At 38.5% G+C, this 27,826-nt stretch overlaps 1 protein-coding gene across 2 annotated transcripts in view; it reads left to right on the top strand.

Annotated features, from left to right (window-relative positions):
* Positions 1 to 2,407: 2,407 nt before the first annotated feature.
* The window catches only part of nav2a (neuron navigator 2a), a 155,789-nt gene continuing 130,370 nt past the window's right edge, over positions 2,408 to 27,826 (top strand). The window contains exon 1 of one of the 2 annotated variants that reach the window (XM_041275163.1): positions 2,408 to 2,697. In XM_041275163.1, coding sequence (XP_041131097.1) covers positions 2,623 to 2,697 — 75 coding nt within the window. In that variant the 5' untranslated portion in view covers positions 2,408 to 2,622. The remainder of the gene's footprint in view (positions 2,698 to 27,826) is intronic. The other variant, XM_041275166.1, reaches the window with a different exon arrangement.

The raw sequence follows: 27,826 nt of genomic DNA on the forward strand, positions 1-27,826 counted from the left end.
AGAATAGAAAATTGCGTGTGAATGGAAAGCAGTCTGGCTGCAATAGGACTTTAATGTTTTTGTTTCGGGGGTGAGTAGTACTGTTTTCTTTTTTAAACGTGGCACTTTTAATTACAAGAATGCATGCCTAAGCGAAATAAGTAGTACAGGAATATCTATACATTGCAAAATGAATGTGATGTGTTCGGTAATTGTGTGAACTATACTAGGAGTACGAGGACCATAGCATGCTGCATTGAGGAAGGGGGTGCAAGGCGACGGGAGTTGTCAATGGTTTTGTATGTGTCGTGATTCGTGAATGTACAATCGATTTAGGAATGGTTTGTAAATTTGGCATTTTCTCAGTTAGTCTGGCAAGTAAACCAAATGTTAGTGGAGATGGGGTGGGTCATCATCGTAGAATGAGCACTTCAAGCAGGCAGAAATTTAAATTTAGCAGTTTTGATACAGGCAATATTGATTACGAACAAAAACGTGCATCTATTACTATTGCGCAATATCTCGGGGTTTTGCAGTTATTTACCAATGCGAAGTGCTTCTCTCTGCGGGGGAAAAAAGTGGAAAAGCTACAGTACAGTCCAGAAAGCTGAAACTAATACTTCGACTGGAATGCAGGATACTCGGAGATCCCGAAATGATTGTTTGTAACCGAGCAGTTTGAAGTGTGAATAAAACAAGGGTTGTAATTATTGAGTCATTTTTAGGCTTTGCATGCTTGTTGTTTTTATGGGGTTACTTCGCAAGGGATATACTCGATTAAATTAAGTATTATTGGGGGGGGGGGGGGGGGGTGTAAATATGGGCTATTTGAAATGTAACAGAATTTGATTTAGCACAGCGATGTCAATGTAACAACCACATACAACCAATCTACGATATAAGGATCACATTTAGCTGAACAAGATTTAATATTCCTCTGTAATCCCGTCGTTAAAATGAAATGCATTTCCACTGCAGGGAGGGTGTGAGGCGAGCTAGAGCGGCACGGTATTTCAACTCAGTTTGTGGGTCAGCGTCAAGTGCCTGGATCGATATATGACAGGTTCACTGGACAGATTGAATGTAACCAGCTGTACAGTACTTCATGACATTGGGGTGGGGAAACGGTATTCAAATGTACCCCAGTTACCAAACTTTGTATTAATGCTATAAAAAAGGAAAAAATAGTCATATTAAAACGTCAAAGGTAATACATTATGCATGTATATATGTATGTATGTGTTGAAAACCACAGCAATGTAAACAGGCTAATTTAAACTAAAGGGTTGTGAAAATGTTTAAACATGATGGGGAAATTGCATTTATTTATTTATTTTTATTTTTTTTAAAGCCAGTAAATGATGTGTTTGTTGACACAGCTAACTAAAATAAAGAATAATTATCAAATCAAGTTTCCAACATAAAATATTTACACTAACTACTTTTTAATTTAAAAAAAAAAAAACACACAAAAAAAAACAATGTATCTCATCTGAAGTTTATTTTTTAATAAACGGTGTTTTTAAACGGTGCCCCCTGTAAAACTAATCTTCATTAAATCTTGGTAAGACTGCAGTAGGTCAGGAAGAATCTCCAAGCGTCTGTCAAACAGCAACAAACAAATTTAATCTGTAAATATACAGTATATGCTGGAAGTTGCATGCAGCATTTGATCAGGCGGTGTTTGACTTTTTAAATAACTAGGTAATTACTTTTCCAAGTAGTGCAATGAATCTCCAGCTACTCAAGCCTCTAGTCAAGCATGTGAGAATCATTCATAGTTATAAATGTCTTGGGTGCGTTTCCCACTCGTATTGCATTTTTTGCCTCGTCTGTTATGTTGCTTGTCAAGTTTGCCGTACTTCAAAAACCAAACCTCGACCATAACAATCTATATTTAAGGCTACAGTACCATCCTGAATGTTTATTTGTTTTTGTGATGCAGTTATAAACATAAGGGCATATTTATGTCCCTTTAGCTCAGCCAATCAGAGTTCAGGGAGTCTTTGCACTGAAGTATAAATGCGATTATAACACCGCATGGTTACCAAGGTTGTCACAGTGATGAAATGGGTGTTTGTTTACTGATTGCCACTTACATTTAAAATATATATATATATTTCAGGTTTAATTTAATGAAGACGACAACCGTGCATGGAGAATTGCATCTTGGGATATGTGTTGCTGGATTTACAAAGGCTTTCCTGTGTGATTTATTGGTGTATAATGGGAGCAAGGCGGCCCTTGTAAAAAGCTATGCTGATCATATCAACCCAGTGGATTAAATGTACATTTAAAACTTTATTGACAGATAAATTACTCGAGGCCTGACTGTAATGGAGTACACAGTACTTTAGCAACAATGAAGCACAAACCACCTGCCTTGGCTTCCTTGCTGTGTTCCTACCTTATAATAGTGCTGTCTGTGCTGGAATTAAACTCAAGTGAACAGTGATGATTTGGAAAATGACTGCTCAGTAAGTAAAGGTGTTGCTCGTTGCGCTCCTGAAGGAATGCCAGCGTTTGGATTGAATTTGATGGACTAGTTAAGGGTTCAAAGGACTGCATTCTATTCCTCCACTGCGAATTTGCTGGATATCTTGTGGGAAAGGACAGAAGATATAATAATCTGTGCTTGAGGAAATGGAATCGGGAGGCGAGTCTAACCAGCATCAGAGGAGAAAGCCAGTGAGTCACGGATTAGAAGATCAAAAAAGGGTAAGTGACAGCATTTCAGCTGCTTCTTTCTTGGTGCGAAGCTGAGCTGAAGTGACGGTTTTAATTTGTTGCTTGCACAATGCACAGAAGCCCCATGAACACATGCTGGAATGGTCAAATCCACTTTCCTTCTTATTGTTAGTTTCAGTGCCATTTTCATTACTCCTGTCATCGTTATGAGGTTGATGTTTTCATTTAACACTACGAAACTATACAGAAAGTTGTTCCACAAGCAACACCCAAATAACCTACATTCTACCAATATCAGAGAGATTAAATCAATCTGTATGCAAGTTATTATAATAGCATTAATACCCTGAGTACAATTCTTCACCACAACATAATTTACCTTGTCATCCTTTTATTTATACAGCAGAACACCACCATGGCCGTGCCTCTGGGGCGATATTATTCTGTGTTTGGAGGCACCTTGGCATTTCTTAAATGCCTTGCCTTTAGCTTTACAGACTGCTACAGTCAATACACTGTAGTGCCCACTGCATCAAGTCTTATTACATAAAGGACATTGCTTGTGCTTTATTGTCAAAATATTTCTACAGCTTTCCGTGTGGTTTGTAAGTCAGTAACCTGCTTTTAATGGTGACTTTGAATCTTTACTATTTGATAGCAATTTTAGGGAAAAAACAACAACCGTTCATATCGGAGGAGGGGCACTTGGGTATCATTTGAAATGAATTCAAAGAGTTAGCCCTCGAGCCTGCAGCATGTCCCTATCAGTCTTCCAGTGCCATGTAACCCTTTAAAGGTTTGGAAGTTAGAAAGACAGCTATGCCTTGATGATGAAAAGCACAGTGGAAAAGATTTCTTTCTTCTTTTCATCTCCCCTCCTGCTGAAGTAGATAGGCCTCTAATTAAACAATCGCTGACGTAAAGGTGAAAGAGCGTTGCACTGGTAGCAAAATGAATATGCAGTCCGCACGCTCGCCTGTGGTGATGATGGCTATGGAAGTCTACATTTCCCATCTGTTCTGTCTTTTTTGACCAGAGAGTTCCCTTGTAAGGAAGCAGCATCTGAAAGTCTAATATAACCCCATGTGAGGAGTCTATGGCAGCTGGAATAACATCAATAGGTCACGCTTTGACGCTCGTTTTAACTTGAACTGCAGCCGTTACAGAGATTATAACATTTCTAATGATATATGTAACATTCATTTTAATGGCACTGCACGCATGGGCTAACCTTTTCGCTTTTGTGTTGGCAAAATTAATATTAATGTAGGATCAAATTTCATTTCTCCTTTTTGTTTTTTTTACTGGCTTAGCTAATTGTCTGACTCTCTTGTCTGCACAGGCCCTTTTGAAGATGTGGTATTAATCTGAAATGGGCTCCTTTTTCTATCAGGTTTTAGATTCCTGTTTTTGTTTTTACAGGTACTGTAATTGTAGCACATTTTGAGTTGTAGATGTATTTGGAGGCCTAGGATAAACAACTTTCCAAACAGTAAATTTAATATTAAGATTAAAAGCAGCATAACCTTTCCATTGCCTTTTATAGCAGATCTGAGAATACAGTATGGTTAATGCTCAGAGTTAAAGGTCGCTTTTTTGCTTTTGATTAACTTGAGATGGACAGAAAAACAGATAGCGATCTATTTAATTCTGTTGATGATGCATGTTGTAGGATAATGTCTTAATTTAATTTTTTTATTGTAAATTAATAAAGTTTTGAAGGTTTGTGGTCAAATTGGAATGTATTTTTCCCTGTTTATTCGTCGTCTTGTACTTTATTCAATGAAGGCCTTAGACAATCTTGCTTGTACTCTGACTCTACCAAACACTTTCACTTGTGCGTTGCTGCTCCTGTGCATCTTGTATTGGCTCAGTAAGTAACTCGGGCACTGTTATCTTGCCCATTTCATTGTCTGCCTCTGGGTCGTTAATGTTTGCTTCTGTGTGTCTGTATTATTGGTGAGATTTTTAACTAGCATTTTGATTTTACTTTCTAAGTACCATTCGAGCAAAAGGTAGATTTCTCAAGATTATAGATTTGTTACTGGGTTATTTGACACCATTATTTTTCAAATCTTGCTTGCTGTACAGTAAAAAGGATGAAATGTGCTGCTATGCAGTTAACCCTGCTGGCTGATGAGGGAGTGCATATTGTGTGTCTATTCACCAGGTTTGTTGCTGTTCATGGCAGGATGTTGGTACGAGTTTGTCTAGTGCGTATGTACAGTGCTGCTACGCAGTTAACCTTGCTGGCTGATGAGGGAGTGCATATTGTGTGTCTATTCACCAGGTTTGTTGCTGTTCATGGCAGGATGTTGGTATGAGTTTGTCTAGTGCGTATGTACAGTGCTGCTATGCAGTTAACCCTGCTGGCTGATGAGGGAGTGCATATTGTGTGTCTATTCACCAGGTTTGTTGCTGTTCATGGCAGGATGTTGGTATGAGTTTGTCTAGTGCGTATGTACAGTGCTGCTAAGTTAACCCTGCTGGCTGATGAGGGAGTGCATATTGTGTGTCTATTCACCAGGTTTGTTGCTGTTCATGGCAGGATGTTGGTATGAGTTTGTCTAGTGCGTATGTACAGTGCTGCTACGCAGTTAACCCTGCTGGCTGATGAGGGAGTGCATATTGTGTGTCTATTCACCAGGTTTGTTGCTGTTCATGGCAGGATGTTGGTATGAGTTTGTCTAGTGCGTATGTACAGTGCTGCTACGCAGTTAACCCTGCTGGCTGATGAGGGAGTATGTATTGCAACTGACACACCAGAGTGTTAACAAGCAAGGCCTATGCAGGGGTTCTTGGAAATGACCCAAACTAGGTGGATGGCTCTTGGTGCTGTAATGCTGATAAGGCATAAACAAGCCATGTCATAAATAACCTGTATATCACACATCCACTATAGAATCTTCTGCAGGAGAAAAATGTCCCTGCAAAGTTTTATTTGGGATATCAAATCAGAAAATTGACTTTTGATAACTTGGCGTCTTTTCACATTTTCGTTGTGTTTTTGTTTCAGATTAACTGTACACAGCTGTGTAAGTGTATAGTAGGCAGTAGGAGACTTTTTTTTCAATGATTTAATGGTAAAAGCTGCTAAGTATACTTGTTAGAACATAGTCTATATCCAGGCTGTAACACTAGAGTACCCGAAACTGTACAGTGAGTCACATAATCCCCTAAATGTACAGGACTGTAAAATTGCAGCCTGGTTCATGAAATTGCATTTATTTATTCAAACCATGGTTTCCCTATTGCTGAGTAAAGCCATCTTTTGTCTTCAGATCAATAGCTTGAAACTTGCCACTGCTTCAGCGAGAGTTCAGACACCAAACTGATGGGCTGAGATGCTGTTCAAACCTGTGACCCCGTAACGCACAGGGTTAAACTAGCTCGCAATACTAAGTCGAGCCACTAGCTGCTGTTCTTTTCTTATTAAGTTAAACATTGGTTCCTTTTGTGAACAAAGAAAAGGGATGGCCACTAGAAAGCATAGAGGGCACATAATTTGTTTACAGCACTATAGAATTTAGTTCCAGCTAAAGTTAGTTTCAGTATTAGTTAAAAAAAGTTTAGACCTGTGTAGCAACAGCTATTAACCCTAAACAATAGTTTAATAACTACAAAGGTGCCGCCCCCCCCCCCCTCGGGGGCTGGCAGACTTCCAAATTATGCTGAAAGCACACAGTTGTTATCCGGTCTGTACGTGGATCTATGTGATTTTTTTTTTTTTTTTTTTTTTTTTTTTTTTAAAAAATAACGCATTCTGCAAGCCTGGGCACAAGACATTTTATAGCTAATGGCCTACTGATGAAAGGTGTAAAAGGAAGAGGTACTTGGTATGGTGACCAATGCTACTCAATACTGTTTGTCATGATGCTTTTTTTTTTTTTTTATACACTTGTCGGAGCTGGAATACAAATTGCAAAGGAAAGAGATTGCATTACCTGTGTGATGATTTCAATTTGCTCCAAATATAACCCACATTTTAAAAAGAAGGAAATGTATTGAGGACTGGTGAAGCCTATAAATTGAGAGATCCCAGCTTAACGAGGAGCGGAGATACCAGATAGACAGGAGGGAGAAAGGAGCAACAGTGGGCAGCAGGGATCTGGGAGCACAGACCGCCTGTCGGCTGGTTCTTGCAGAAAGTGCAAGAAAAGGTAGGGCAGGTAGAAAACAGTCACGTGGAGCCCTTAGGCAGTAGCCAGACTCATGTGAGTGGAAGGGTAAAGTGATCCAGGCACGCTCAGTAAGTGGGAGAGTAGTAAGAAAGATGCTGTTTGTGTTTTGTGGTTCAGGTCCCATCATGCATTGCCAAATTGTTTGATTTGAAGCCCAAGATGAGATGGGGGTTTGCTGCCTTCATGTGCATTAAACATGCATTAGCCTTGGTTGTGAAGACCACCCATACAGCTACTGTAAAACTGCCTGGGTTGGTGTAGCTGCTTTGCTGTAACAAATGCATTGTGTTTATAATGTACGCGGTATGCAGAGTGGGTAGAGTCTGGTTGGACATTGGTTTGCAGTGTTACAGCACATTGAGAAGAAACCCAGTGTGATGCACAATAAACCCGAGCATTTTCATCTTTACAGGGCTGCTCCTGCACCAGGAGTTGACAGGTGTGACACCTACTTTATCCTTGGCTCAGCTGGGCTCCCCCCTTAGCTGTGGCCTCACTTGGCAGATTGATGGTGTTTTCCTGTCATTTGTATAGTAGCCTCTTCAAGCTGTTGGCCTTGCTATTCATCATGCATGCTGTCCCCACTCCTTTCTATTTGCACATCCACAAAGCAGCATCCCAACCATACTGTAATTAAGTCATTTGTATGTACTATATCTACCGGACAGTCATTTAACAAACCACTGAAATGCCTCGGTACAATATTTGTTCTTTTTGCTCTTGCCTCCTTGCCCTTGTCAGGGGACTAAAGGTACAGTTACAATTTGTAACATTTACAAATTCATTCTGATTCCTAAACCTGCAGATTTGGGATTGGACACACAGCTCTCCAAATGAATTCTACACTTCAGGAATTACTGTACTTCCCCCAAAGCTCTTGGTTAGATATTCCCAGTTTTCTGTTTAGTTGTTATCACTTGAGCTGCAGACATGACCCTGACAAAGAGCTCTGACATGAATCACAGGTGCTGAGAATAAGTAAGCGGTTAGTGGAAAGTTCTGAACTGCTTTTCTGTTTGATACAGCACATCGCTTTGTATGATGGAAATCCCCAAACTGTAGTGTGGTTGAAGTGTATGAATAGTCTCCGCTATAACGCTCCGTTAGAATATACTGCATTTTGTAAAGTCAAATTTAAACAGCCTGATTGATTCTCAATGATTGCTTATTGCAGCATTAGACTATTCATGAAGACGTCTTTTTTTTTTTTTTTTCCCAGTTAATTCAGTGATATTTATAACCCTGTAACAACCTGCGAAGGATCATATTACAAAGGAGCTGTTAATTTACTTGAGCTATGTGGATTTGGTGTCTGTTTCTACTGTGTATTGGGTCCTGATTTAACCATTTGAACAATCAGAAGGCATTGTGCTGTGCTGTGTCACCCTAATATTGACACGGGTATGTGCTTTCCATGTTACTGTACACTAATGGATTGTTTCCGGCTGCATATTCCCAGGTACCTGCTTTGCATTTCAATTAAACGTGGAGCGCTTTCCAGTGCCTGGTGAAATCTTGTAGGCTTGTAGCTCCTGGAGAGATGCTCAGTGAGATCAATGCTGTAGCTTCACCAGAAAACACAATATTTAACCAGATTATGGTTTGGGTTCTTGCATTGCAGCCCACCGTGAAGCTTTCAAGCCTTTTCTCTTGCTTATTCTTTTCCTGTATTTTTTTTTTTTTTTTTTTCTAATTTCAATTTCCTAGGCTTGTTACAATTTGTCACTGCCTTGAGCTAGTTAGTTGGCCAGTTTTTCAGTTCCTGTACAGTGTACTGTATTTTCCATTTTATTCTCTCTTGATATTTGCATGAAATATCCATGTTAGGAGGAGAAGGAATACGTCTTGTCTCTCGTTATGAAGCTGATAAAAATCATTGCTTCTGCTTTATAACAAAAACATTTGGCTAAAAAACAAAAAAAGTCTATTAAATCAACTATTACTCAAACAGCTGATGTTATCCTTGAAATGCAAAATGTAATTTGCAGAGCAGGAGTGGATTAAGCATTCAGTGCATATTCTGGTTATTGTATGCTGTACATTTAAAACTACCAATGTCAAAATGGACAAAACCAACAGTCTTTGCCCTCCAAGTAGCCTTGGTGTGAATCCTAATGGTTGTCTGGGCAGGCCACAGTTATACATTAGTGTATGAAAAACAAGACTTCATTTTCAATTGAAAAGTGCGGAGATATTCTTGTCTTTAGATGCTCAAGGACGTTGCTGAAATGGGATCTTCGTGGCTAATAGGCCTTGGTATTGGTTGGGTGGGGAAACTGCTTCTCAAGTTAGCAATATGGACAAACACCAAAACTTGGGCAGTGTCCAAAGTGAAATAAATCCCAGTTATATTTTGGATAATGCCCATGCTTTCATCACTACTCAGATCTCAGTCTTTGACATAGCATAGCAGGAGAATACAACATGTTTGCCCTTTTTATTTCAGTGTACTGTAGCATGCAAAAATTGAATATTGGAATGATGGAATGTCGAGAAGAAGAGTGGGGTGGGTGGGGACTTAAAAAATAATAATAATCTAGTTCCATGTATGTGTGTGCAGACTGTGTTCTGTGTTTCTTATAATTTAATAGTTACAAACTTACTGCATTTGTGTGTTATCCATGACATCCTTTTTAAAGTGATCTGATGAATTGCTGCTGGAATCTGAAGTATATTGGAAATGCCTTCATCATAACAGAGTACAGTATAGCATGTAAATTACTTGGATCATTACCCAGAATTATAATGAAGGGTACATGCTCTCCTTGCTGGAATACTTTTTCTTGCATTTATTGTTTAGAGAAAAGTGGTTTAACATATTTAACATGTGAGATTGTCTTCAGTCGAGCTATGATCAGAAGTGAGTGACTCTTAACATCTTAACACTGTACACTGCAGGACATTCCATTAAATCTAGCTGTGTCTATCTCCTGGTGATTTTGTTGAAAAGCCTAATGGTTGATGGAAGTGATCAATACCACTGTAGATGTCTTCTGATCATCCACATCAAATATTTACACGCTGTCTAAATATATATTGCATTCAGCTCCACTATTGTCCATGCCAGAGGTTCGGTCTAGGGGGTTTCTTTTCCAATTGCTTTATCAGAAAGAAATGTTTGAGTTGTGTTTCTGTTTTGTAGGCACCACTCTAGACTTGTGGTGTGTGTGTGTTTTTTTTTCTTTTTTAAACACATGCTACAATAGTTGCTTTAGGTTTAATGTGGTGTGTTTTTTTATCAGTTTGTGTAATACCGATTTTCATATTTATTTATTTATTTTCTTTTAATTGTCCCATCACTTATTTTATCACATGCCTGGCTTGACGATGCAATTGTTTTATTCACTGCCCTCGTTTTCTCTTCCATTTAGCTTTCTTACACTTGTATGAGCATTGTCAGGAGGCTGCCACTTGGTTTGCTGCTTCATTGCTTTACATTTTACAAATGGATTTAATTTGTTAAAGGCACTCCTAAGCCATCGCCTGCTATATTAATCTTAGTCTTTGATGATAAAATGATAATGATAATTGCATTCTATGTGGCGGAGAGAGGGAGAAGACTCAGCTCTAACTGAACCTGATCTTTTTCAAAGCAGAATTTTAAAGAGGAGGATAACGATTTGTTTAAATGGATGGAGTTGCACTCTACGGTAAGCCATGCTTCTGTTGCTTCCTTGAAAAATTGCATTAACAATCCTGCTCAGAAAAACAAATGCTGATTTGGTGGAACCCTGCACAGTTCTACCTACCAGCACCCCCTGCTGAGAGAGGAAGGACTTGCAACAGCTGCCAGGTCACCTTTATCACCTGCCTCCTTGTTTCTGGTTCATCTGGTTTCCCTCTCTTCAGGGGAATATTCTCCTCCTTCACCTTTTCAAGACCTCCACAGACTCAGTGCTCAGGTTCAATGCTTTTATATGCCAGGTTTTCTAGGCAGAGTTTTGATTTGCATAAGCGTTATACCCTTTCCTGATCCCAATTTTAGCATACTGTGAAACCTGTTGGGCTCCTCCCTCTGTTCTGATGAACAAAGGCTGTGAAAACCACTGGACAGTCCCCAGTTGGAGAATGGGAGACTCGCAGCTTTCACACAAAGGGAACATGCAACTGAGTCTATAATAGATGCTGTAATAACCCACAGACTAAAAATACACTCTACAGTATTCGACAGTTGGAGGCTCAGTGTAAATCTAATATAACTAGCAGTGCTAATAATAAAACCCACACATGTCTACTAAAATCCAATTGGAAGCATTACAATTGTAGACTGCTCATGGGACATTTGAACCACCCATCTGATACCATGCCAGTAGCCTGTTTAATTGTCCTTGCTCCCATTTTAGGTATGTATTTGTGTATAATGTGGGTACAGTAGCCAGTAGAAGTAGGTGGTGACCAGTAAGACCTTGTATGAATTGAATAGGGGTTTATTGGAAAGCGTACACTGCAGCATTGTTCCAAGGTGTAGGAATCCTCCTCGCCCCCTCCTCCCCTTCCATGCCTCTAAACCTGGCACAATACGTGCAGTGCAGGACAGTGTTCTTTTGAAGAAATGACCGAATATAATTATAGGCTTAAGCTTTGCTTTGAGACTTCTGTTAAATGTTTCAGAATTGTTTTTTGTTATAAGAATGGTGTTTTTCACAGTATTTCTGTGCCATATTTAGAATTACTCTGCTCCTTTTTTAAATAGGTGTGCTCCGCGTAATTTGTAGGTGTTTACAGTAATTCTTCCCTCGGGACCACTGTGAAGCAAGCTCAGCAATTGTCCAATAGGCTTCCTTTATTTATTTGTTTGTTTATTTATTTATTTGTTTGTTTGTTATATAATTATTATTAGAATGGACGTTAACATTCAACTTTTCAATGTGTACTGTAGTCAAGATTGCCAGCTGGTTCCAGAATTTACAGACACTCGGTCAGGTTAGGTTTTGTAACTCGCCATTAAACCACAAATGAATTGATGTTAAATCAACAAGTAAAGTGTCTTCAATAAATGTGTATAACTGCAGTGGCAATTCTATCCGGAGAGTATCGTAACATGTATTAAAATCATACAGCTTGAAATGTTGAATGGTAAACCGTATGCATCAAAGTAGTGCAATTCCGTCGCTGAGGAGAATTCTGCACTTGCCCGCACGCTTTCTCGTTTAACCTTGGGGTTAAGTTTCTATTAATGTAATACTTATTGCCGCTTCACAGAGTCCCGCCCCAGTCAGACAAATACAGCAAATCAGCAAGCTGTATAGGTCTGATTGATGGAACCGATCCTCACAGGAGGTAATTCCCGCCCCAGACAGGTGTGTGCTTTTAGTAATAGTTAGCAAAACAATTCCATTCCTTTAGTGACAGATCATGCAGTTTACACTCGCGCTACTGCTCAATAAATCTATTCATTTGCAGTTAGAGGCGGGTTAAAAGACCTGACCGGACATAGTGTTCGTGAATTCTGGAGCCAGTTGGCAACACTGACTCTAGTGAATAAGATTTTTTGGCTGCTGTGTCTGGTTCACAACGATAATAAAATTAAAATAAAGTGACTTCCATTACATTCTGCAAGATCCGCTTGGTGCATGTTTTATGGAATCACATTTATCACGTCTTGACACAGAAGGTTTTGCATGTAATCATTCAGTCATGATGCCTAGATTACACTGAACTGTAAAATGAAATGGCAGTACTTTATAACATTTATTGTCGATTTTAATATCCCTTAAAAATATATAAATCAAAAGATATAACCTATTAATGCAATTTAAAAAAATGGAAAAAAAAAAACTCGGAAAAAGTGAAGTGTTTCGTGCACATGTTTTCTGTTTTGGAGCTTGGTGTATTTGTTTTGAAAGCTCATGATTGCATGTCCTGTAAGTGGGGCATGTGAAACTGTAAAGGAAACCGAAGTGTGACGTGTTACATGCTCGGCTCTGAAGTGTGCGTGGCAAGCCGTTCTGATTAGCTCAATGTCCTACAGATGTACTGTATGAATGAGATTTCTGACCAGTTGACGGTCTAAGGGTAAGGGTTACCTTACTTGTAGTTTAAGCCTCTCTGAGCTGATTCTCAACATGCCCTGATTTTGTCTGTTTTATTCTTTACTCTCATGAGGTGAACACGGGGATAATCCACCATAACTAAGCCCATCTGAATGCAATGCATCTGGTCATCTCTCTTCCAGATTCAAATACTAGCTTCCTAAGGGGTGAAATTACCCAATTACACATGGAACACAAAGTCAGATGTCAGCATGGTGATTTTTTTTTTTTTGTGTTTTGTTTTGTTTCTTTTTAAGGTGGTATTGCAAGTCTACTGCTGCAATTTTGCAATCTGATTTTTGAAAGTTCCTTTTAAACTGAATATAAACAAGTGCAGTGCCACTGCAAAGTTACTGTGTACAATATACTGTTTTTAAGATAGTCAGTTCCATTTCTAAACTGCCTCTAAACCTTTCAAAATCACTGATAGTATGCTGTTGGTGGAAACAGAGTGATTTGCTGCAATTTTAATTCTAGTAATGCAGCTTAATGGTCACAAAGGAACAGCTGCTACATTGAGCCTGTTTCTGTCCTTAGGTTATTTTGTTATTGATTTTATTACACTATACAATTCATATAAGCATATTCATGAATTTTTGCAGTGTGTTGCTTGAAAGATGGGAGTGTAACAATACAGTGTGTATCCCCATATATTGGTGTTCCTGCATTGGTGGGCTAACTTATATGATGCATAAGATCACATGATCATTATAGGGAGAGTATGTATATTCATACCAACTGTAAAACGTACCTTTTCTCTCCATTTTCAAGAACCATTTGAACTACAATGATCTACTGTACGTTGTGCTTTCGGTCTTGTCTCTTAATACAAGCGAAACATGCCTCTGTTCCAAAATGATGCATCATGTAAAGAAAGACTCGTGATTCATCGGTACACAATGAATCGTTCCACCCTCCAGGAACAAAGACATAATGTTTGTCAAGAGAATTAGAAACCGTGCCTGCATTTAAAAGCACAACTGGGTTGTCTTAAAGGCGTTTGTTTCATTCTTAGCTACAGTAGGTAATAAAGAATGAGTCTGGCATGTAGTCTAATTTAAAAATTCATGTATAATATATATGGGTTTGTTAAAATTCAGAATTCATTCTCTAACCAGCTTGGCTCAGGCAGTAAGCACCTTGTGTTTGGATTAAGATTTCTGCACACAGTGTTATTTAAGAGTAGTTCATTGATAACGTATGAGGAGTAATTTAGTTGTTCAATGCAGGACGTGCATTTTTTTTGTTTAATGGAGCTCATCACAGAAACAGGAGAGAGCAAAATGATCCGTGAAAACCCTAATATTTACCCTACAAAGCATTGCAAATGAAGAATACAGTGTAAATTATTAAGGTATGGGCCAGATAACCGTTTGCTAAATATCTTGTTTGAAACTGTAGCAAAAAAAAAACTCCAGCAAATCTTGTGGCATACAATTCTTGGCTCAAAATGCATGGGATGGTTTGGGCCTGTGTTTTAAATATACGGCAAAATGATTTGCTCATTTCCACCTCTTGCACGCTCTTTTTACCAGGACACCCCCTCAGCTAATGGTGGTCTGTTTCTCATTAAAAATCGATCGTTTATTAGTGCGACTCAACGGAAACAAACACTATTATTATGGGTTTAACTGCAAATGAGTGCGAGTGGTCTCAGCCTCATTAAGCTAGTCTTGGTAACCTTTGTTTGGAGTGTTTTGTTAGCTGTCTTTACCTCTTTTTTGCAGAAATCTGCCATAGAGGTAATGTGCAACCTTTGTGACCTAATGGTAGGATTGATATGCACGTGTGTATGTGGTTTGCATGGTCATCTGGTTATGTATATTGTGAGCTTGTATGCCACAGTAAAACTGTATACAGTACCTTTTCTTTGAAGCCAATTCTGGATCACGCACTACTGTCGATCTTAATCTGATTTTGCTTGCATTTTGACTGCACTTTTCTATAATGCTATGTGATAAAATAACCTGCACATGCATGTACAAATAAGTGTGTGATTTGACCTAGCACAGCAGTTTCTTTGATTAGATTCACATTGCCATTCAAAGAAAGATGTGAAACGCTGCTCTCTAAACACATTCACGAACGACAATGCAGCGATCCAGTGTCAAAGCAAAAGTCATTTCTTAGTTGCCTTTTATAGATTGCACAACCAAGTATGCTTTGATTTGTACTGGCGTTATATGTTGTGCAGCAACCAGGGGGTTGTTTCGAGCTCCTAGAAAAGCATGATGGGGCAGATTTGTGAGGAGACATGCAACAGTCTATTAAAATTGAGTTCACAGTCGCAACATTTTCTCGATTTTTATATTGATCTTGGGATCTCCTGAGTGTAAAATCTTAGCTGTAGCTGTCCATCTCTCTGGTGTTAAAAATGCATTAGGAAATATTGACTCTCCAGTCTCATCCCCCTTGGATGTGCACAGTGCCGGGAGAAGGATTCACATATTTTGACAGGGTGTCCCTTCTTTAATGTAGTCTGCATTGATTTTACATGTAACCTTGGCACCAGCTAAGTGTGTACTCCTTGATTTTTAAATATAAGGTTATCTCCTCGCTTTACAAGCTGAAAATGCTATATTTCTATGTACTGGGTGGATATTTAATCATTGTCTTCAATAGCAAAACATGTTTGAATGTAATTGTGTTAAAACTGTTGAAATGTGATTGTCCTACTTATCGCCAGCCTGTACCGTGTGCACTGCGTGTGTGGTGTGTTTTTTTTTTTTTCTGGGTTTGTTGTACAGAAGAACATCCACCCTTGGGAGTTTCTGCAAAATAAACAAGGTGAGAAAAGCAGATTCAGTTTATTACACTGACTGTCTGATACAGATAGCACAATACACAGCAGCACACAATCCACCATGTCCTTGGCTTTCTTATTTGTGCAGTGCTGAATGGTAGACCTGACAGGACTCTCTTTATACTGCAGAAATCAGAAACGTGTATTCAAATTGATTCTGTTTGTGTTACAGTATGTACTGTACCATTGCATGCTGCTTTTTATAACTCAACCCCAAACCCTTTGTGTAAAATGTACTCACATGCACTCTATCTAATATTACATGACATGGTGTGTTTAACACTAGAACTACGTTTTTTTCCACTTATTTAAGATGGTAAAATTGTCTCTCTTGTTCAAAGCTGATTTTAAGGCAAGTTTGTTGGATTGTTTTGCATGACTATAACCTAGGTTTAAAATTAACAAAGCCTTTTTAAACAGGCCAAAAAAAATAAATTAAAAAAAATCTAGAACATTTAATACAAATACCCAACTACTCTATCTTAAATTTAATTTTACTTAATATAAGTAGTTCGCAACTCTTACTATATCATGGATACTGCCATGACATGGAACCCTGATTGACCAATGAGAATGCAGCATTCTAACAATCAGTTTTATAATGTGTATTTGAATCTGTATTATCAGACAAATGAATCAGGGTATATATATCTATATATATAGATATATATATATATCTTTATCTCTCCCAGCAGAACCGCATTGTTCTCGCTTGTTTTGCTGGGTCTCTTGTCATGCAAATCATGCCATTTCCCTCTTTGCTTCCTGCACAGGCCAAGATTAGAGGTGAGAATTGTGTCTCACTGACCAGCTGCTGTGTGTGTGTGTGTGTGTGTGTGTGTGTGTGTGTGTGTGTGTGCTGTTTTTCGCTTCCCTAGTTTCTTTCTCTTGCCCCAAATGTCTCTCCAGTTAGTGTGCTGGTAATGCTGTCCCCTGGGTCTGGGGCAGGATTCCTATCAGCCTGGTCATGAGCCCGGTTGTGTGCAGCTGTCGGCCCTGTGCATGCCGAGGGCAGGTGGCCCTCCTCGGGGAACTGGACTTTTCCGTGGCTCTCTGCTCCTGCTGTTGCAGTCTATACTAAAGGAAGGTGGGGGATGGGCCCCATATCTCTCCTTAACTCTCCTTCTTACTACGGAGAATCAAGTTAGGCATTCATCTGTTTTTCAGTAAGATTTTTACTAGAGGGGTTTATTCAGCAGCTTTGCTAGTTTTGTACAGCAGCAGGAGTGACCTAAAGTTTTTTTAAATTTTGCATGAAGGATTTTTGTATAGGTTTTTAATATTCTGCAGGATTCTTTAGTCATACAAAATTGAACGACACAAATGCTTTTCCTGGTTTTAGACAGCTATCCATGACTGCAGTACATCATTTTAGTAAATGTTATGTTATCCAATCTGCGCTTTCCCCATCACTTGGATAATACTAGACCGCACCAGGTCTACAGTACCATAGAGACGAAACCAACATTGTCTTCATTGTGTTTTAACTTGACTGGCTACGAAAAGCATGAAAATGCCTTAAGTACCTCAGATAATTGAATAGATCTCTCTTGGCATATTTGAAACTTTTTTTTTTTTTTTTTTTTTTTTTTTCCCCCCCTCTCGGTCTAGTGGCATTTAGGATATAATTTTGGCTTGTTAAACCCCATTGCCTATTTCTAAGCGTCTTTGTTTCCCAGAAATGGTGTCCAGGCGTTTCTGCCCTTGTTGTTTAATTGCCCCAGTGTCCTCTGTTTTAATATTTCTTCCAATCTGTAGTACCTGCTTAAGGAATGCCCCACATTATAGGCTTGGTGGCTACTACTGTATCTAATGTAATACCTTTCCTGCGGTTTATTCTTTGGTATATTCAGTACAATAGTGTCACATTTATTTTTTTCAGTACAAAAATCTCTGTGGATTTTTTAATCAAAAGTGAAGGTGGTAAGAATTGATGGCACAGTGCTGGAGTTGACTCAGTGTTCCCCACTTCAAAAGGCAGCCCTTGTCATCTGCTGACAGCACACCTTGCTACCCAATAGGACAGTTTTCTCCATCAGTAAATTCAGCACTTAAATTGATCGGCGGTGATCGGGCGCATGACCTCTGGGCTCAAATTGGAAATTTAGCCTTTGGAAATTGTAATTCATATTTTGAGATTTCTTTGCACCGTCATGAACGTTTTTATTCCAGCCTATACTGGGAGCGTTTAATTGAATCTATTTATTTTAAAATATTTTGTAGATAAAAATGTAATTCATGTATTTAAATCTGTAAAATATAATAATAATAATAATAATAATAATAATAATAATAATAATAATAATAATAATCAATTAGCATAGAAGCACTGGAAGGCTAAAGCTGTTTTAAGAAATAGTTTAGATCATGTTTCAGAGTCTGCATTGCAAGTGGATCCAGTGTGAAATGTAAGATGAGCCTTATGCATTATTCTAGTTTTGATTCAATCCCATACACACAGTTGTATTGTGTGTGTGGCTTTTCTGAGGAAACCTGATATTGAACTAACATTTACAATCCTTGCAGACATTCTGCACTTTCTACGGTGGTTATTGGCAAACCAGAAAAATAGGCTGCACACAGCTGCATGTGGTTACTGTAATATTGAGCATATTTTAAAAAGCCAGCTCTCGGGGACAATGTGTCTGCGCTGACTGCTTTCTAATCCAGCTGCAGTGATGACTGTTATTGACAGCAAGCTTGCAGACAGCACAGTGACCTGCAGAGCCACTTCATCCAAAGCAGAGAAGCAGAGCAGGTTATTGTGGGTTCGCTCTCTCTCTCTCTCTCTCTCTCCTGTTTAACCTCTTCAGAGCATTTGGCAGAATTGCCTGTAAAAATCAGACACTCATAAATGAATAATATTGCAGTTATTTACTTACCTATATGGTTTATAGGGATGGAAAATGTCTTTTTTTTTTCCCTGTGGATTTAGCAGTTTTTTGGTTTTTTTTTTGAAGAAATTGGCTTTTAGGACTGTTTTGTTTGGCTCATATTGTCCAGTAGTTTCTAAGCATTTTTATCCATTTTGATTTATTACCAGTGGTGATTTGCCAGACATTTTTCACAGTAAAGTTGGGGTGTTACTGATCAGAAGCTGATGGAAAAGGATAAGTGATGAATCTGACTGCACAGATTTATGGATCAGCGCCCGGTGTCACCCAGAGTCGATTTACTGATGTAATCTGGCATACTGGCTAGATACTGCAATTGAGAAGGAGGCTCTCTTTACCTCCCAGGATCGTTCTCTTTTCCAACTCTGAGCTTTTGGGGTGGAAAATAAAGGATATAATTTGTGTGTGTGTGTTCATTATCTGTACTAATGAGCGATATGATTGCTACGTCACAATTGTATACAAATCTGACCCAATAGAAAACATTTAATTTCTTGACTTGTTAGCCCATACCCTCTTTTGACCCCTGTGGCTCTGTCCTCTATCTTTTCCTGCTTTTAAAATTCAGTGTTTGCTCTTGGAAGCATAGCCCTCTGCTCCTGTTTTTCATGTTATTATTTCTTAAGAGTTGAATGATGTCACGAATTTATCAAAACCGTACTCTTTTAAAAAAAAAAGTATATATATATCCTAGTCCTTAACTGCCTTGTTGCCATGGTAACCAATAGCGACAACTGTTCCTTCATGCTCCCTTGCGCAGTGGTATATGATAATGGCAGTCAAAAGGGTAATACTTGGGAGAGTTAGAACTGGCGCAAAACCAGGCAATAAATGAGCAAAATGCAGCGTGTGAAGCCTGTACTGTATTTAGTGTCAATTTAGAAAATAGTAAATTATCATTAATTAGGAATTTCAAGGGGCCAGCAAAAAAAAAAAAATATGCTTCTGTAATTTGTATTATCAAATGCATTGGCAGTTTTTATTGAATCACAGTAACACGGAAATTTAAATTATATTAAATTTATTGACGTCCTCAGCATCAGGTATAGAGCAAATCAGAAATTCTAACTGTACCCACAGTTTTCTGTTGATAGGCCTATATTACTGTACCCCAGTTTTTTTCCAGATGGTTGACAAAGTGTTTGTGGGATTGTTGAAATCAACATCTTCTTGTACGGTGGTGCGTTATCCAACCCTTTCCACACCTCTACTTCTGCCTGCAAGGATAGTGCACGGTTTTTGCACTGCTTTGTGCAAATTGTATTGATGGGTTAGCACTATAGCAGCTCTAAATGCATCATGGGGTCAGTAATCCCAAAATGCAGCACTAAAATACAGAACAGAGGCGCAAATCTGGTTGGACGTTGATACTTTTGATATGTTTCCCAATATCCTTTGCGCTCAGCTGTTCGAACTAGGTCAATTTTGTTTGTGTCACATTTTTCTTCCTGGAAAAGGGGGAGGAGGGGGGATCCAAAATATTTTACCATCAAAATAGGATTTCAATTTTCCATGCTATATTTCACTTAGTTGCATCTGTATGAGGGCATCTGGTCTTAAAGACTTAAAGTATGGATTTGAGTGATTGTGAAGACTAATAATTGAATTAGTGTGTGTTTTTTTTTTTTTTTTTTTTTTTTATATACAGTACTGTACTTGGATCTCCATTGTCTCTCTTGAGCAGAATGCATGATTTGTTTGTCACAGTCATCCTGTTAAGCTTTCAGTTTAAGCTGGTTTTGTTACATGTGTATGCTATCAGTGGGGTTTAAACTAAACTCATTAGTGTGGCTTATTGATGTCTGGGGCTTCCCTGCCTTCATCTGATTTCAACCCAGTGCTGTAACTGATTTCAAATAGAATGATTCGTCTACTTGCTGTAATTAATTCTGCAATGGTGGTGCAGGGAATGAGGCAAAACACATGTAAGCATTAATAATAATAATAATAATAATAATAATAATAATAATAATAATAATAGTGTAGCCTTTCACTTTGCAAGTACTGTGATGAACAGTATCTGTGTCTTAAATCCTACAGGACATCAAATACTACTATAATATTAATTGTAACTAAACACCTAAAAATATGATGGGTATACAAGTATGGTATAATGGAGAGTACATTACAAAATGTAAAATGTGATCGTCCATACCTTTTACTGGAAAACCCTTACCGGAAAGAGTCTAACCTCTGACAGTGTTTTAGTTTCGTGCGTGCGTCTGTGCAAGCGTTAGTCCAATGCCATTAATTGAACAAGCAGAAAATGGAATGTGCACGCAAGTTTTCTGCTGGGCAAAGAGCTTCATTGCTGTACAGACTTTTAGGAATGAAGTGCTGGCCTATTAATCAGATAGAAAACATGTATTGAGTTGCTTGCTCATTAATACATGAGATTTCTATGAACACCAACTATTTTGCCTGTAAACATCTGTGGAACATGTTCATTTACATTTGAATTATGTAAATAGAAGAAAAAAAAAACACACTGAATTTTTCTAATTCAGTGTCTTTGTACTGTACACCAGTTTAATTAACTTTCCAGCTAGCCACACGCTACCCTGTGTTTTGATTTTGCTGTTGCACAACACATCATCGTTTTGGCTTCAGCTGTTTTATATACAGTGCTGTAAGTACATCCTTACAAATCAAGTTGTAAAACCATAATGTGTTGAAGTACTGTAGGGAAATGATACACAATGCAAAGTAAACCCATGCACTTTTACAAAGAACTTGGTCATTTTTAGAAGTTTTCAGATTGAGACTTTGGTTTAGACATTACCATTGGTATACCTAAATACTTGAGTGTGTTAGAGAGTGGTGGATGGTAGATGATGTGCACCTCTTCACTGTTCTTATGCAATTTCTATGGATTGAATAAAGTTTGTTTTGCTGTTCACTGCTCCTTCCCCGCAGGGCTGTGTTTTGTAATATAGATCTCTGCGCCACCCAAACAACCACAGTGAAGAGGGGCTACAAAAGGGCAGTGAAATGCGACACAGACACCATGTCCTTTTGTATTGCACATTTAAACAGTCTTTTGAAAATTGTAAAACATTTACAACAGGAATACAAAGAAGTATGTCATTTGTGTATAATGGCACTTTTAAAAGCCCCTTCACTGTTTACAGTATCTATGATGAGAGAGGTTTCTCCTGAGGATGGTCAAATGAGTCAGAAGTCTAATTATCAGCAATTAGCAGTGTCAGTAATTATGCTGCCAGGCACTTTCAGGATTGGTTCCTTCTTCAATTTTTGAATACAAATCCTAACTGTAAGATATCACACAGTAGCTTCAAGACAATTATACTGGAGGTAATACACTAAAACCAGTCTTGCTGTAAACACTGGCCTGGGTAGCAGACTTTAAAATATTGTCATTTAAATGGAAAGCATTGGAAGCTTTTTTGAAAAGTAAGCAAATGCAATACATTGATAAGCAGAAATCTCTATTTTTTGGAGAGGCTAGTGCCCCTGCTTGCCCCCCCCCCCCCCCCCCCCCCCCCCGTGCACGCCCCTGCCTTGAAAGTGTAACCCATGTTCCAATTCTTGTTGTAAATAGCATGCAGATCTGAGTGGCAGTAGTAAGTGTGTTTCTTGGAAGGAATTGTGTATCGTTACCATCAACTGGCTTTCTGATAAAGTACAGAGCACAGGAAGTCGCACTTGGGTAATGCTCTGGTTAGTGGTCCACATCAGCATAATAGTGTATCTTTGTATCTCTCAAGATGTCTTTTGTCACTGCTGACAGACAACTTAATAGCAACATTCTGAAAAGTTTCCCAGAGTCTGTCTGGATGAGCAGCTCTCTGAATCTCAAATGTCTTTAAACCTGCTGCGCCTGTATTTAATTGCATAACAATCCAACGTGAAATCTAATAAGAGGGGACCGATTTACATTTGGTACAGTAATGAATGTGAGGTAGAACACCACTAAACAATCCTTATAAATGTATAAAGTGCATTGCAAAGAGACGCTATTGACGGTGAATTACAGCGAGGGCTTCATAAAGAACGATGTCTTTTACTCATGCATGTAAACAACATCTGCTTTGGAAGGCTTTCCGTGAGAGTGATTTCTGTACTACTCCCCAGCCCAGGACCCTTTACTGTGAATGTGTGAATTTCTGTACGCTTCCTGTATGTGTTGTTCTGCTGGGTCACATTGCCTTAACCTTTTAGTGAACTGTATGTTTTTGATGGAACAGACGCACACTGCAGCAGATGCATGTCTGGACTAACAAATTGAGAGGAATGCAATTTTAATGAAGCATTAATATTCTGTTTAGTAGCTGTATGTTAATCCAACATCAACACCACGCATGTTTTCCCTATTCTAGTCAACAAATTTTGCTTGTATCGTACTTCATACAACCTCATTTTGCTGAAAAGCACCTCTATAATAAAGGCTCAGTTTTCACAAATGAAGTATCAGCCATGCTTTAATCATGTTTGTGGCATGCTGGTGTGTTCATTCATATGCGACAATGTGCTTACACCAAATAATGCTGGGCCTTAAGCAAAACTTAAAAAATGACTGAATCGATTTATACTGTTAGACCTAATGTGTTGACATTTTCAGGGTTTCCTCAGGCTGCATTTGGAGTCTGGAAATACAGTATGCCAGCTTTGTTGCTATGTCCACAAGAAAAATAGGTGTTGCTTACATTTAACCAAAAGAAAAAAAAAAAAGCATTTAAATATTGAAGCCGGAATTTTGTCTCTTTCCAGAACATTCTTTTTTTTTTTTTTCAAAGATGGTTTAACCCCAGTAATGTGTAGACTTCGTCGAAAGGTCAGATCACTGCATTAAATGTAACTGAAAACTACAATCTGAATTCCCTGGGTGCAAAGGAGCCGAGTGTGCTCAAGCAGGATTTAATTATCTATTGGAGGCATGTAACCAGGAGCTCTGGAGAATGATTGGAAACCAGGAGGGAACAGCTGGAAATATCTAGATGCAATGAGAAGCAAAAGTAATGACAGGCTGGATGGTTGTACTTGTAGACTCCAACCAGGAGGCAGTGTTGGAAAAGATACGCTGAAAACGCTGTTTTGAGTATGCGTGAATGACACCATTCCCTATCGCAATAAAAAGGATTAAACAGAATGAGCCGGTTGGATTTTTAGATTTATTTAGTGGAAGAGTAAATTGGGTGTCATTTTAAAGGAATTATTCTAAATCATCATCATTATCACAGATATTTGATGAGATCAACTTCCCTCCCCCCCTTTTTATTTTTATTTTTTCCAATTTGTAATTACAGTAGCAAGGAGGATTGCATGACCTGGCAAATCAATTGAGCTTTGAATACATTTAGCAAGAAAGCCAGCTTTTCATGTCTGTGGAGGTGTGCCGGCAGGAAAGAAGCTGTGCACATTTTGCAAGAATAAATACAGTATCTGTTTGGTATGCATTACCCTTTAAGTGAGAATGGAAATGGCCAGTGGTCAGGAAGACATACAGTCCAGTCCAGGAATGCTTAAGCATGCCTCAAGTAGCATCAGCTTAAAGGGTTACATTTTTTGTGCCAGTGGGTGCCATTAAAGTGCTTTCTAAGTAAAGAAAAAAACAAAACATAAAAACTTGAACTATGATTTGAACAAAGGTCTCATTTATTAATGTGCTACCATGTGAAGCCCAATAGGAAAGGAATACATCTTACAGGCTCTAATTGTGGATACATTTGGATAGTGAACATGGTTTTCATGTAAAGTACACATGTGTTGGAATGGAAATGTCTGTAAAATAAATTGAATGCATAAAAAAAAAAACATTTCAGTATAAGGAAGGATAAGAATATTATTTGTAGAAGGCCGAATGTACTGTAGCAGTTAACGTTTTTATCATCAATAATTAGTTACAACAGTGATTGTCACATCCCAGTATTTTAGGGATTAGCTGTAGAATTCCAAGACAAAAGATAAGTTTGTGAAGCAGGTGGACTATTTTATAATCCCCATCCAAAGCAAAACTGGCCCTGCTCCAGACCTGTCTTAATACAGTGGACAATGAAGGAGCACTCCTAAAACTGCAGCCCCTTCTCGAAGAAGGAATGGCATGCTTTTTTGTACCAGTGTGAGGAACAATGCCTAACCCCCTTTTTTTTTAATAAAGCTGGAGTAAGTCCAGAGGTTCCTGTTTCCATAGTGACAGTGGTTTCTGTAGGCTGTGATAAATTAAATCGAAAGCTGCAGCACAGAAATAGGTACCGTAGTACAAGTGATCCAACAAATTGTTTTTTTCTAGGCATGATCATCATCATTGAGACAATTAGAGTTAGAATAGGGCCAATGCTTTTTAACTCCACACAATTCAAACACGGCAAAAACCTTTTTCCGGTTGTTGGTTTAAACCGGTATGCATATTCCACTTCCTGTGTTGTTTCTCGGTGGGTCTGCCTGTGCTCTGGAAAGAAGGCAAAATCACGGTCTTGGGTATCCTCAATGTCAAGCGCATCATCACAAACCCTCCTTGGAGTTTTATTTGCATACATCTTTGTAATAGAGGCTGAAAATGGATGCCCAAGCACTTCTTGGGAGGAGAGAGACACTGGCTGCCCACTTGGATGTTTTTGTGCTTTTCTGTCCAGTAAATGCAGTCATTTGCAGGCAAAGTGGCCTCGCTGATGGACATGAATGTGTGGTAGAGACACATTAAATGTGATCTAAAGCTTCAGTATTCCCACGCTGCTAATGTAAAGCATCATTCATTGGTCTTAAGTACTTGTTGTATAAGCAATTAAAAATGCTGTACGTTGTGTTCTTGCAAATATAATGCCTCTCGAGGACACTTATTTGTTCTGTGTTTTGCTTTTAATTCACTTCACATCCTTTTATTTCAAGTTTCTTTTGAATACAGCTCTGAAGGACAGCTGAATGTTTTCAGTATGGATTTCTGTCTCAGTCACTGAAGCTGTTGTGAAGGAGGCGGTTTAGTTTAATGATGATTTATCATTGCATCAATATTCATTATCCGATTTCGATGTAATAAATACTCATTTTATAGCAGCACCTAGTTTTATAGCATGATCTTATTGGCGCACCAGAATAGTCTCTGAAAATTATACAGAATGAATTGCACAATGTCATTTTGTACAATGTTATACAGCATTATGTTATGGTCTTTGAAATTGGCTTTTCTACAGTAGTTTTTTATTAGTTTGGAATTTAGTTTTTTTCATTATTTTTTGGTCCATAAATGTATGCTAAAGACTTGCAACCATTCATTCTCACTCGAGACAACATTCTGTTGATAAGCAAACTAGAGATGGGCAGTAGGAACTTATGAATGAATGGTGACTGCCTAAAAGTTGGCATATTTTATAATAGTTTAACACCTGCTCAGAGCAGGGGCGGGCTCAGACACAGTTCATTACTACTACAGTGCCCTATTTGGCCTCGGTCACCATTGAGATGAATACAGAGTGAAGATGACCTGCTTTCAATATGGGTTACCTTCTGTAAAAGGATTACACTTTAATCTTCAGATTATATTACAGTGAATTGTTTTGTGGGTCTCAAGTTTCCCACCTACTGTTTCTTGAGTAGTACAGTATTACAATCATTATGCCCCCCCCCTTATCTTAGTAGATCAAATTAACCTTTCTGTTTTAGAGACTGGTGTTCAAGCCCTCTTTCTAACACATAGTATCGAGCCCAAGAAGCTGCTAACACCCTGCATTACAAATTCATGGCAATGTTTCTTGCCTTTATTGATCTTTTCAATCTCCATTGCTTTCCTGTTTCAAGTACAGTACAGTACAGTACGTGGAAATGATTGCGCATGAAGTACTTTGTAAATAAATACAGAAGGTGTTACTCTTGTACTTATTTGGAACATATTCATACTCTATTGAAACAGTAGCAGATCTAAATGCGAATATCAGTATCAAGCAGGCAGACTGGAAATTTGATTTTGCTAGATTATCCATGTCCATTTTTACTTCATTAGTTGCTGTTCCTGGCAGCAGAATTCTGCGTTTTAAAATGACCAGTAATTGTTTTAAGTGACCTAGCAATGTTTTTAGTTTTAAGTGTGCTGTAGGAACAGCAAATTTCGCTTGCAGATTAAAATGAACGCACATACAGTGTACTGCTGGGGTTCCAGAAATCACGAGTCAAGTGGATGAACAGGGGGACCTTCCAGTGTCTGCCTCACTGCTTCTGTGCTTTTCTGCCCAGAGCTTTATTTCTTGCTAGTGATTAAATTGATGTTGTTGGAATTGACTTGTACTGCAGTGTAATATACAGGCTGTGATTTATAGTATGGCTGAGAAGGTTTTTATAGCCATAGTATCAGTTCCTACACTACCTGCTTGGCAATGGACGTGTGTTTGTGCTGGTGCCACACTCACAGTGGTACAATTATTGAAGACCACACCTCTGTCACTCTGTGACTTGTAAGAAGGTGGTGTGTCCGAGATGGAGTTAAATCCTAATGTAGATAGGATTTGGTTCTTGAGACTTTTTTTTTTTTTTTTTTTTTTGTAATCCCTTCATACTCCATCTTTAACTTGGCAATTATGTTTGGTGGTTTTAACTAATAGTGTAACTTTTGTTGAATTGAAATGCCAATGTTATGACAGGTCTTTTCAAGAATCTGTTTGATTTGTTGACTTCTGCTGTTTGTTGGTGAATGGTGGCGCTTGTGTTTTCACAGAGACCAATCCTATCTCTTGCAGGCTCAAATTAATTCCATGTCATTTGTGCTTGCTGTCAAGGCCTTGGTTGTAGGGCACTGTGGTGTCAAATAGCGTTTCCGTTTTCTGAGAACTATCACAATAACTTTTTCAAAACAAATTTGAATGTAATAATTTCAACAACTTCTGCTAGAATAATGCCTACATGCTTGTTTGTGGAATAATGTTTCCACAAGCATGGCTTTCAATGTTTAAATGGGTTTTATGGAGTAATTTAACTATGATGTACAATATAGCATAAAGAAGTACATTAAAATAAGGACATGATTTGAATACAGAATTTTGTGTGTGTGTATGCTTTTACTTTTTTTTTTTTTGTTACTTGTCCCGGGACATACAGACTGACCTACTTCTTTTGGTTTCTTCTGACTTCCGTTAACCAAGGGTCTTTGTTGCTGGTGAAGTTAAAGAATTGAGAAGTGTTTCTGTCCAGTGCACAAAGTGCTCCAGTCACACCTCAAGGTGTTTGCCAAATGTCAGAGAGATCATGATAGATGAGCGCCATTTATTGGGTGCTCCGGTCATGAAGAACCCTGGGCGGATCAAT

This window comes from Polyodon spathula, chromosome 17 (genome assembly GCF_017654505.1).
Source record: "Polyodon spathula isolate WHYD16114869_AA chromosome 17, ASM1765450v1, whole genome shotgun sequence".
NCBI classification, from domain to species: domain Eukaryota; kingdom Metazoa; phylum Chordata; class Actinopteri; order Acipenseriformes; family Polyodontidae; genus Polyodon; species Polyodon spathula.